The 12,864-nt window shown below is 48.1% G+C and overlaps 1 protein-coding gene across 1 annotated transcript; it reads left to right on the forward strand.

Moving 5' to 3' along the window:
• Positions 1-6,362: 6,362 nt before the first annotated feature.
• Positions 6,363-12,126, forward strand: LOC140706867 (uncharacterized). The gene is made up of 2 exons (XM_078385537.1): positions 6,363-8,675; positions 11,283-12,126. Exons 1-2 carry the CDS (start codon positions 6,753-6,755, stop codon positions 11,925-11,927), a joined length of 2,568 nt encoding a protein of 855 aa, XP_078241663.1. The 5' UTR covers positions 6,363-6,752; the 3' UTR covers positions 11,928-12,126.
• The last annotated feature ends 738 nt before the right edge of the window (positions 12,127-12,864 follow it).

Raw genomic sequence — 12,864 nt, forward strand, 5'->3', positions numbered from 1 at the left:
TCACAGGCAGTGATCGTACCCATATTATTCACATTGGAACAGATATACACGTATTTCTGTTATGTTCTTCACATTGATAATGGTGCATGTGAAGATTTCTCAAGTTTGAAGCACAACCAACACCTCATGAAACCAATTTGTCCAGAAACTTTAATGGGACATTCAAAAACAAATATATGTAGGAGGGCCAAACAGTATCTTAGAACTTAACTGTATTGCTTCTATGTACAGTATATCACAGAAGTGAGTACACACCCTCACATTTTATAAATATGTTAGTACAGTGGTGCCTCGCATAGCGAGGTTAATCCGTTCCGGATTAACCTTCGCTATGCTGAAGCATCGTTGAACGGGGCAGGGATTTCCATTGGAACGCATTAAACATGGTTTAATGCGTTCCAAATGGGCCAAATACTCACTGTTCAGCGATGCTTCAGGATGGCCGGCAGCCATTTTTGCAGCCTTCCCTCGCTTAGCGAGGGCGCGAAAACGCTGCGCGCGGCCATTTTGGGCCATTTCCAGGCTTCCGGCGGCCATTTTGGCCACCGAACAGCTGATCGTTGGGGTTCATTTTGCGAAGATCGGTAAGCGAAACGCTTACCGGTCTTCGCAAAGCGAATTTTCCCCTATTGGAAAAACGTTGAGCGATCGCATTAGCGATCCGAAAAAACGGATCGCTATGCGATTTCGTCGTTATACGGTGCGCTCGTTAAGCGAGGCACCACTGTATATCTTTTCATGTGACAACACTGAAGAAATGACACTTGGCTACAATGTAAAGCGGTGAGTATAAAGCTTGGATAACAGTGTAAGTGTGCTGTCCCCTCAAAGTAACGCAACAGACAGCCATTTATGTCTAAACCACTTGCAACAAAAGTAAGTACACCTCTAAGTAACAATGTCCAAATTGGGCACAAACTTTCAATATTTTGTGTGGTCACCATTATTTTCCAGCACTGCCTTAACCCTCTTGGGCATAGAGTTCACCAGAGCTTCACAGGTTGCCACTGGAGTCCTCTTCCACTCCTCCATGACGACATCACACAGCTGGTGGATGTTAGAGACCTTGCGCATCTCCACCTTCCATTTCAGGATGCTTCACAGATGCTCAATAGGGTTTAGGTCTGGAGACATGCTTGGCCAGTCCATCACCTTGACCCTCAGCTTCTTTAGCAAAGCAGTGGTCATTTTGGAGGCGTGTCTGGGGTTGTTACCATGTTGGAATACTGCGCTGCGGCCCAGTCTCTGAAGGGAGGGGATCATGCTCTGCTTCAGTATGTCATGGTACATGGTTCCCTCAATGAACTGTAGCTCACCAGTGCCGGCAGCACTCATGCAGCCCCAGACCATGACAGTCCCACCACCAGGCTTGACTGTAGACATGACACACTTGTCTTTGTACTCCTCACCTGGTTGCTGCCACACACGCTTGACACTATCTGAATCAAATAAGTTTATCTTGGTCTCACCAGACCACAGGACATGGTTCCAGAAATCCATGTCCTTAGTCTGCTTCTCTGCAGCAAACCATATGGGGGCTTTCTTGTGCATCATCTTTAGAAGAGGCTTCCATCGATGGCAAGCCTATGGCATGCTTGCCACAGCTGGCACACAGAGCCCTCTCTGGAGGCATGCGAGCCATATGTTGCCAGATTGCTCCTTCCTCCCCTCCCGCCAAACCTGAGGAGGTGGTTGCAGCCATGGTGCTGGCGCCGCGACAGGCAGTGAGTCAGGATCCGGAGTAGTTGATACTGGTGCCAGATCCGAAGTGGGGTCTCAAGGCACCTCTGTGCCTGGGATTCCCCCTTCTGCTGTCACTTCTGGTTCTGCCACTGCGCCCCCCCACTCACTGTTTTTTCCCCCCAGTTTGGGCACACGAGCCCAAAAAGATTTGCCACCATTGGCCTAAGACATCATGTAGTGCAACAATTCATTTTTTCAGATACTCAGTTCATTACCATGAGGTGCCATGTCGAACTTCAAGTGACCAGTCTGAGAGAGAGAGAGCGATACCACCTGCTCCCCCTTCACACCCGAGATTTGTGACACTAACGGGTCTCATGACACTGGGGAGGGAAACTAGTTACTTGGGCCCAATTTGGACATTGTCATTTAGGGGTGTACTCACTTTTGTTGTCAGTGGTTTAGACATTAATGGCTGTGTGTTACATAATTTTGAGGGGGCAGCACATTTACACTGTTATATAAGCTGTATACTCACTGCTTTACATTGTAGTCAAGTGTCATTTCTTCAGTGTTGTCACATGAAAAGATATACTAAAATATTTATGAAATGTGAGAGGGTGTACTCACTTCTGTGATGTACTGTATAAAGCTGCTGTCTGTACACAGCCAAAGCGGCTGTTTTGAATGTGTCCCTAATGCTTTACATGTGTAATGTAAAAATGAATGTTTCTTATTCCTAAAGCAATACTTCATTAATTTTGCTTTTTTTTAAAAAAAAAAAAGGTCAATTTATAATTGCTCCTAGAGAGAGTTTCAGCCTAAAAGGTGGGATATAACGGAATTTCTACATTATATAGATCTGTATATCCATTTGGTGTATCCATGCAGTTAGACAGACTTGTTATAAATACAGTGCAAATTCATTTATGAAGACATGTTTTGTGGTGCAAGGAGCCAGTTCAGGCTTCGTTCAGAACCTAGTATGTATAGACCGGCACATGATGGTTTGTTATAAAGTGATTTGAAAAATCAATAATGGTGTTCGACAATATTTTGAGGTCAGAAACAAAACTTTATGGCTTAAATAAGCCAGACAGCATGTCAACAGAAGCAGAATTAAGATTATTGTTCCATAAACATAACTCTGCCAGGTCTTGGTGTCTAAACAATCATACTTGCAAAACGAATTCCATGTCTACCTCCTGATGACCCTGTATCTGCCAACTTGCAAATATAGAAGGTGTAAAAATCCCATCTTTGAAAACCGGGCCATTTTCAACACTTAAGGATTTCCCTGTTCTAATGATATGCTATCTGTAGTGTATAGTTTGACCTAGAGATTGGCATGAATCTCTAGGTCAGGCATGAATCTCTACGTCAGTGGTTTGGGCCAGTTAAGTGCAGTGCTTAGACAGGTGTTCCACGAGTGTTGCACACTCCCCTCTCCCTCCTCCTCTGTGCACTCACCCATTCCCCAGCTAAGGTGCATTTCCCTCCTCCCACCTCAGCATAATTGCCCACTCACCAATCACAACACACACTTCCCTCCGTCACCTCCTCCAACAGCTGCCCACTCAAAGGCAATGCTGCAGGCTGCCCTGCTCTGCCTCCTTGTCTCAGTGGGTGACTGCTGGAGGAGACAGAGGAAACACAGTGTGCACTGTGATTGGTGAGTGGGCAGTCATCTTGAGGAGGCAGGGGAGGGAAGTGCACTTCAGCCGGGGAATGGGCAAGCATCCAAATGAGGTGGGAGAGGGGAGTGCACAGCGCCTGCGTAACACTTGTACAGGTGCCAAGCCAAATTGAGTCAAACCACTGAATTGTGGTTTGTGCCCATCTCTAGACCCTAGAAACAGGGGTGATGCCGCCTTAAGGAAGTAAAGCTGGCATTTGGGTCACATACCAATCCACAGTTATATGCCACCTATTTCCAAATAATTTGCCTACGTGAACATAAAGCAAGCTATCATAGAGAGGAATAAAAAGTTATTTTTTTCTTTCTCTGTGCCTCCCTCTTTCTTATGTGTCCCCTGAAGCAGAGGCAGATTATACAATAGTAAGAATAACTTTTCAGATTTGTACCAAAAAAAGAAGAGGAAAACCACTGTGGTACACAATCTGAAGGCAAGAGTAGATTATATATTTATTATACTATTATAAATCATGAACACATGATTTTGACCCTGTGCAGGTCATCATCAGGCTGAACACCACAGAGCTATTGGTGTGCAGAAAGAAATCATGACTAGATGTGCATGCCAAATTTCTTTGTTAAATGTAGGTTTGAAAATGAGGACTGTAGAGACATATCAGAGGTATAGCTTTCAGATTCCACCTCTGGTGGTATTCACTGAAGTATCTCTGTCAGTCTTGTTAGACAAGAGGTTGCTAGTCAGTACCACTAGCACTGGACTCTGAAACTTACACCTCAGATTTCAGTTTGCCTGAGCCCATTTTGAAACTTAATTTTAATAAAAAGACTTTGCCACAGTCACCCATGCCTCGGTTACATCACATCTTGAATACTGAAGTGCACGCTGTGTGAGGCTGCCCTTGAAGAGGGCCCAGGATCTTCAAGAGATGCAACGTGCATCAGCTAATTTGTTAATTTCTGCATCGTATTCTGATTGTATGGTCCTAGTAATGAAAGACTTGCACTTGTTGGCAATTGCCTACTGGCCCAATTCAAGGTCCTGGTTTTAATGTCCTAAACAGCATCTACCTACTACTCGTATCTACCTAAGGGGCCACATGCCTTACTATGAGCCTTTCTGGATGTTAAGATCTTCAGGAGAGGCTCTCTTAGAAACATCAGCAGTTTCAGAGACCTACCTAACAAGCATGTTGGAAAGCAAAAAAGCAAACTGTGCTGCTCATATACCGCCCCATAGCACTTCAAGCACTCTCTGGGTGGTTTACAAGTGAATTATGCAGGCTACACATTGCCCCCCCCCCAGCGAGCTGGGTACTCATTTTACCAACCTCAGAAGGATAGAAGGCTGAGTCAACCTTGAGCCGCTACCTGGGATTGAACCCCAGGTTGTGAGCACAGTTTTGGCTGCAGTACAGCGGTTTTAACCACTGTGCCACAAGGAAAGGTGCCTGTGTGACTCCCAGACTATGAAATGCACTCCCTTCAGAGTTGTGATCTACAGTATTTTCATTCTGATTGATTTTAAGAAGCAAGTAAAAACACATCTTTTTAAAACTAGCACATGATATATAGCCTGCCTTGCTGTGGTGCCTTTAATGGTACATTTTGTTGATTTTAGAGATTTTAATAGAGTCACTTGATTTTAATGGTTTTATGGTGGGACAAATTTACTTGATTTTATTTTATGAGTTGAATGTGGTTTTATCTGTCTTAATTCTTTTAGGAAGTTTGTGGAAAATTAGGGTATAAGTATTTTTTTAAATGACATGCATATCTGGCCATGATTTCAGAACTTTTATATTTTCTGCACCATCCACAGCTCTGTGGTGCCCAGCCTGTTGACATCTTGTATAGGGTCTTTGTAATTTTTAGTGGTCTAATAAAAGTATCATTCACCCTTTCCTTTGGATTTTCAGGTGTGTATTGCTACCTGTGACAGAACCTTCACCAGGTTTAGCTGGTAACAACAGAAATAAACTGATTGGCTGAAAGAATTCAGGAGGAGAGCCAGTCAGAAAGAGCATACAGGATATAAAAGGGAGATAGACAAGGAAGAAAAGAGAGTATAGGGAGAGGAAAGAGAGAGTGATAAATTGTGATTTACTGTGTAGAGGTAGAGGTAGTCACACTACCAAAAAGGGGATTGGCACCTATTTCATTGCCTCCATGCTCCCAGGGTCTTCTGCAGAATTTTACTACATGCACATTTGTTGTGTAATCAGTCATGGTAATGTTCAGTCACTCTTGTCCTGCAGTAGTTTCCAGTGAAACAGCCCCACGATAAAGAGCAGCGGCAACTAATTACTTCTGCCTCTGGGACACTGTGGCTGAAATTCTGCTCTAGTGATGATGAGTTTGTGCAAGAGCTGGTTTGATCTCTAGTGGAGAAGCTCCTCCTCCAGAATGCCTCTCTCCATGTTAGTCTTCTCTTAAAAAAAAAAAGCTTGGGGTCAAGAGAGGTTACTTTGAGCTGTGCTTTCTTTGCAGTGCCCACAAGCAAACAGCCCCTCATCTTTTCCATTTGCAGCTGATCACTTCCATTATCCACAGACCAGGAGGAGATGATCAGTAATTGTTAAGTGCTTGAATCAGACTAATAGCTGGCTGCTAATTTGCCCTGTAATGTGAGTCTGAATTCCTGGTAAACAAACTGGCTGCTTTTCACACACAGGGATGGTTGCCAAGAACCTAATATTAGAGCTCTGGAGTGAAGGCTTTTAGAGCAATTCCATCCACTCAAAAGATGTTTAATGACATTAAATTGTGTACTAAATAATTAGAAGATGAAGGCTTACATGGAGCCAATGAATTATTGTCTAATTAAGGTGGTGGTGGTGGGGAGACATTGCCCTACTTTTAAACAGTTGTGCTACAGTGGTGTACCTGATAAATGACAGAGATAACTAGGCTTTTACCTATGGGTGGAAAAATTGGCACAAGATGCAGCTCCCTTTGCAGGACCATTCTTAACTTCAGCCTTCTTCCAACTTATTTTTCCCCAAAAGGCTTACCACTAGTGTGAAGGAGTGGGACCCAGTGTGCCGTCCCCAGAAGAAGAGAGCCCGAAGGACGCGAGTGGCTGTGCTGAGGGGATACTGGTAGAAATAGAGAATGAGGAAGAGCTACAGAGGAGGCCTACCGAAGTGTGCTTGGTGGATGAGGGCGGAGCCGAGATGGACTTAATCATGTGGGAGGAGGTGAAAGGGGAAGGAGACTTTGCGCGGGAGTTCAGTTGGTTGGGGGAAGGAGAGCTGGGCAGATGCACAACGAGAGGTGTGCAGACGGATTGGCTAAAGGACGCCAAGAGCCTAGCGGACGGGTCCCCAGGCGCTAAAAGCTTACCGGGAGGCGGAGGACTGCTGCCTGAGCCTCCAGCTACTAGCGGTCGGGGTAGGACTTACGAACCCCTAGAATGGAGGGTCTCGGTCTTCCCGGTGGGCTACCATGGTGGGGGACGGAGAGTTATCCGCCCGGGGCCCGAGTTCCAACAGAAACCCCCGGAGGGGGATTGGGCCCGCCACCCCTGCTGTGGGACCATCTGCGCCGTCAGGAGTGCGCCTTTAAGACCCTTGACGGATCGCGAGCGGTTTGGCCCGGCCCCTTGGTAGATGATGCGATGGGTCAGCCGGTTGTTAGACCCAAGAGGTATACTCTGTTATCTGATGAAGTTTTGAAGGATCCGTTCGATCCAGTGGAGTTAAGTGTTCATACAAATAAAATTGCTGTTTCTCAAGACTCGAACTCGCCTCCGCGCCTGTTTCCCGCCTTTACCACCCAACCCCCCCCGGCTAAAGACGAACCTTGTCACAGTGGCGCCCAACGTGGGGCCGGGGGGAAGGAAGTGGCGGGAAACCAAGAGGTGGACCGGCTGCGCGAAGCAATGGAGAGGCAAGCTCGACTTATAGAAAACCTGACCGAGCAGCAGATTTTGATGGCTCGACAGATGCGCGGGAGAGGGAACGAGGAGGAGAGGGGTGGCAGGAATCTTGCCAGCGTACGGGGCAGCCTGGTGGCGGGGCCGGCGCCAATCCGAATACAGAAGATGACTGCCACGGATGACCCTGAGGCATACCTACATACGTTTGAGAGGGTGGCCACGGCTGCGGGGTGGCCACGAGACCAGTGGACTCTGGTGCTCATACCGTGTCTCACCGGCTTGTTGCAGGAGGTGGTTGATACCTTGGGAGTTCAGGAGGCAACGCGGTATGACGCGGTGAAAAACGCTATTTTGAGCACCCTGAACCTAACGGAGGAAACTTATAGGAAAAGACTGAGGGAATTGAAGTGGAAGCCAGGAACCCACCCGCGTACGGTTGCACAGAGAATGAGGGCTAATGCGATGAGGTGGTTGAAACCAGCCGAAAACGATGGGGAAAGGCTAGTGGATGCAGTCGTGCTGGAACAGCTGGTACAGTCCTTGGGAACCAACGCTAAAAACTGGGTGCAGAAGAACAACCCGAAAACGCTAGAGAGGGCGATTACGCTGCTGGAGGACTTCAGCAACACGGAAGAAGCGAGCAAGGAAGTGACCGCCCCCTGGGCGGAGAAACAGCGACCACGAGGAGGAGAAGTTTCGCTTTCAACTTCCAACCTTACTGCGAAGGCGGGCACGGACATGAGCGGACCTGCTAGAGCGCGCGGGAAAAGTTTCGAGCCGTTCGCACCCAAGCCCGTCCGGCCTATTACCGTGGATCAGAGGATTTACGCGCCGGGCACGGGCTGGAAAGAGGGCAAGGACGGGCGCCCCCTCTACACCCCGGGAGTGGTAGGGAAGGACAACAAAGAGGGGCGGATCATCTGTTATTCCTGTGGGGTTCCGGGCCACGTGAAAAGAAATTGCCCCGGGATTGACTGTTCGTGGGTGGGGCGATTAACGCGCGCGGTAGAAACTCAGGGCCCAACCTCGGAACGATGGGAAATAGACGCTTGGGTGAATGGGATGAAAAAAAGAGCCCTCATAGACACGGGATGCGGGACGACCCTGGTGAGGGATCTGCCGGGCGATAAGAAGGACGGAGGATTGTCGGTGCGATGCATCCATGGGGACCTTAAAAAGTATCAAACTATGTGGGCTACCGTGAAAGTAGGGGACGATGAGAGACAAATGAAAATTGGGGTCGTTCCAGGACTGACGCGCGAAATGTTGCTTGGTCGGGACTGGGTGGGCTCCCGCAATGTGGGGTCGGTAAAGGAAGGGCTGCAAGGGGATGAGGAGGTTTGTAAGGATCAGTCCGATTTTTTGCAGAGAACGTCGCGAGAGCAAGTGAGAGCCATGCAGCAGGATGACGCGTCGCTGCGAGAGCCCCTGCTGGCGGCTCAGCCATCGGGAACCATTGTAAGAGGACAAAGGGGGTGGGAAATGGATAATAATCTGCTGTACTATGTGCAGGAGGATACGAGTAGAAGGTTGGTGGTACCTTCCAAATGGAGACCTAAAGTTATGGAATTGGCTCATGATATTCCCTTGGCGGGGCATTTGGCGGAAGAGAAAATGCGGGCCAGAATAGAGCAACGATTCTGGTGGCCTGAATTGCGGAAGGAGGTGAAAGAGTATTGTGCGACATGCCCTCAATGTCAGAAAACCCAAAGGAAGCCACCCACGGGGGCTGAGTTAATCCCGTTGCCCCTTATGGATCACCCCTTCCAAAGGATTGGATTAGATATTGTGGGACCGCTGCTCAAGTCACAAGGGGGACATACTCATATTCTGGTGATCATAGATTATGCCACCCGGTACCCCGAAGCGATCCCACTGAGGTCCACCACGGCCAAAGTTCTAGCGCGGGAGTTAATGCAGGTATTCACGAGGCTGGGGTTCCCCAAGGAGATACTCACCGACCAAGGCACGAATTTCATGAGCCAAACCTTGAAAGAATTATGGCGCCTCCTAGAGGTGAAACCCATCCACACCGCCGTGTATCATCCTCAGAGTAACGGCTTAGTGGAGCGTTTCAACAAGACCCTAAAGGGCATGTTGCGGAAATTGGTCATGGAAAAGCCCCGACGATGGCACCTGTTGGTAGCACCCTTAATGTTTGCCATAAGGGAGGTACCACAATCCTCTACCGGGTTTTCTCCATTCGAATTAATGTATGGGTGGAACCCCAGAGGTATTCTGGATCTGGTAAAAGAGAGGTGGGAGGAAGGTCCAGACGATGCGCGGATAACTATTCAACAAGTGATCGAAATGAGGGAGCACCTAAGAACAGCAGCGGGGCTGGCCAAGGCCAACCTTGGCCAGGCCCAAGCCGGGCAAAAGAGGAGATACGATCAAAGAGTGAAGGTGCGGGAGTTCGTACCAGGGCAAAAGGTTTTGTTGTTGATGCCTTCTGAACAAGCCAAGTTGTTCGCGACTTGGCAGGGCCCATATGAGGTGGTACAAAAGATAGGAGATGTTGACTATGAGATATATATGCCAGACAAGACTAAGAAGAAAGGTATCTTTCACGTCAACCTCCTTAAGGAGTGGAAAGAAAGAGAGGCTTTGTGGGGGGAAGTAGAGGAGCATGAATTTGGACCAGAAGTTGATTCTTGGGGACGGATAGAGGGCCGGTTACCTATAGATGAGACCTTACCCACGGCACAACAACAAGACTTATTGCAGCTAGAGGGCGAATTCCAACATTTGTTTTCAGGGGTACCCGGTGAGACTCAGCTAATACAACACGAGATACACACCCCAGCAGGGGTTGTTACAAGATCAGGGAACAGAACCTGGCCGTACCACCTTAGAGAGGCTATAAGTAAGGAAGTTGAAGAAATGTTACAACTAGGCATTATAGAACCCTCGCGGAGCCCTTGGCGTAGCTACCCGGTGATGGTGCCAAAGGCCGATGGGAAGATGCGGCTCTGTGTAGATTTCAGACAATTGAACGAAGTCTCCAAATTTGACGCCTACCCCATGCCTCGAGTGGATGACCTATTAGAAAAATTGGGGGGGTCGGTCTATCTGACCTCACTTGACCTTACTAAAGGTTATTGGCAGATACCCTTAAGAGAGGAGGACAAGGAAAAGACATCCTTCGTGACACCCCAGGGGTTATTCCAGTTCAGGAAAATGCCGTTCGGGTTGCATGGCGCCGCCGCAACGTTCCAAAGACTAATGGATCAAGTTTTAGCCCCAGTTAAAGATTTTGCGGGGGCTTACATCGATGATATCTTGATCTATAGTAAGTCCTGGGAAGAACATCTGGAACACATAAGGAGGGTGCTCAAGGAAATTGAGCAAGCTGGGCTGAAAGTAAATCCTGATAAGTGCAAGATCGCGCGGAGAGGTGTACAATTCTTAGGGTTTCAGGTGGAAGGTGGCAAAATACAACCGGTGTCCGATAAAGTGGACAAAGTTGTATCATGGACGGTGCCCAAAACTAAGAAGGAGGTTCAACAATTTTTGGGACTAGCCGGATACTACAGACAATTTGTGCCCAATTTTGCGGAGGTGGCAGCTCCTCTCACAGATTTGACGCGGAAACGGAAGGGGAAAGGTGTGGTGTGGGGTGCTGCAGAACAGCACGCGTTCAGACTGCTTAAGGAAACCTTGGCAACTCTACCTTCTAGGTATGCTCCGGACTTCAAGTTACCTTTCTGGGTACAAACAGATGCTTCCGACAGGGGAATTGGCGCGGTCTTGTCTCAAAGGAGGGAGGGGGTGGAATACCCTGTAATGTACTTAAGCAAAAAGCTGAGTAATCGGGAACAAAAGTATGCGACAATTGAGAAAGAAGCCTTGGCGGTGAAGTGGGCAGTACACGCCCTGAGGTATTATTTGTTGGGGGCTCCGTTCATACTAGTGACAGACCATGCACCCTTGCAGTGGCTTAATCGCATGAAGGATACCAATGCCCGCCTGACCAGGTGGTATCTTAGCTTACAACCATTCTCATTTCAGGTACAATATAGGAAGGGGAAGGCACACTCTAATGCCGACTATTTCTCTCGACAGGAAGGGGAGAAGGAGAATCTTCCCTGGAGGACGGCCCACTCAGAGAGGGGGGCGTGTGAAGGAGTGGGACCCAGTGTGCCGTCCCCAGAAGAAGAGAGCCCGAAGGACGCGAGTGGCTGTGCTGAGGGGATACTGGTAGAAATAGAGAATGAGGAAGAGCTACAGAGGAGGCCTACCGAAGTGTGCTTGGTGGATGAGGGCGGAGCCGAGATGGACTTAATCATGTGGGAGGAGGTGAAAGGGGAAGGAGACTTTGCGCGGGAGTTCAGTTGGTTGGGGGAAGGAGAGCTGGGCAGATGCACAACGAGAGGTGTGCAGACGGATTGGCTAAAGGACGCCAAGAGCCTAGCGGACGGGTCCCCAGGCGCTAAAAGCTTACCGGGAGGCGGAGGACTGCTGCCTGAGCCTCCAGCTACTAGCGGTCGGGGTAGGACTTACGAACCCCTAGAATGGAGGGTCTCGGTCTTCCCGGTGGGCTACCATGGTGGGGGACGGAGAGTTATCCGCCCGGGGCCCGAGTTCCAACAGAAACCCCCGGAGGGGGATTGGGCCCGCCACCCCTGCTGTGGGACCATCTGCGCCGTCAGGAGTGCGCCTTTAAGACCCTTGACGGATCGCGAGCGGTTTGGCCCGGCCCCTTGGTAGATGATGCGATGGGTCAGCCGGTTGTTAGACCCAAGAGGTATACTCTGTTATCTGATGAAGTTTTGAAGGATCCGTTCGATCCAGTGGAGTTAAGTGTTCATACAAATAAAATTGCTGTTTCTCAAGACTCGAACTCGCCTCCGCGCCTGTTTCCCGCCTTTACCACCCAACCCCCCCCGGCTAAAGACGAACCTTGTCACAACTAGTAAGAATGAAACAATAAAGCTAATTTTGCAGTAACTGTATGTTGGCTTAGCAAATGGGACTTTGGGTGGGAAAATGCATCAGCCACATCTGCCCAGCCTTCTGCAGTTAGAACGCACGCTATCAAGTGCAGAGAGACATGTACAAGCAGGATATGGGCAAGCTGAGCAAGTATATAAATGAATAACCGAGGGATGTTATATTGATTGTATGACTGAATCAAAGTTAATTAGCAGTAAGTTAACCTTCAGTGGAGTCGTGTGCTGGCTACATCACATCGATATACACAGAGGGGGCAGGAAAATCAACCTAAGCTTACATAATCTGTGCTAGTAGAACTGGATTTGTATTCCAATTATTTATTGCAGTACAGGATTTTGCAAACTTCTCAGATGATGTTTAATCTCTTTTAATGAAAAAAAGAGCCTCAAACAACGCCATGTGGTCATGACACAATACCTATGTGAAAAACTGCAATACCTTTATTAGATTGCAAAAAAGAAAATCAAACCATTAACGCAAGCTTTCATAGATTAAAAATCCCATTTTCAGGCATACACCAGTAATTTATGGTCAGTGCAGAAAATTAGAAATGAATGTCCCCAAAATTCATGGTAAATGTTTGCCAGACAAACTATCTCAAGGTGATTTTGAAGCTGGTTGCAGGCAGGACCATGTGGCTGGAAATAATGTTGTTGGGCTGCTCACCACTTTGGTACATGTGCTTGTAACC

Source organism: Pogona vitticeps, chromosome 2 (genome assembly GCF_051106095.1).
Source record: "Pogona vitticeps strain Pit_001003342236 chromosome 2, PviZW2.1, whole genome shotgun sequence".
Taxonomy (NCBI): domain Eukaryota; kingdom Metazoa; phylum Chordata; class Lepidosauria; order Squamata; family Agamidae; genus Pogona; species Pogona vitticeps.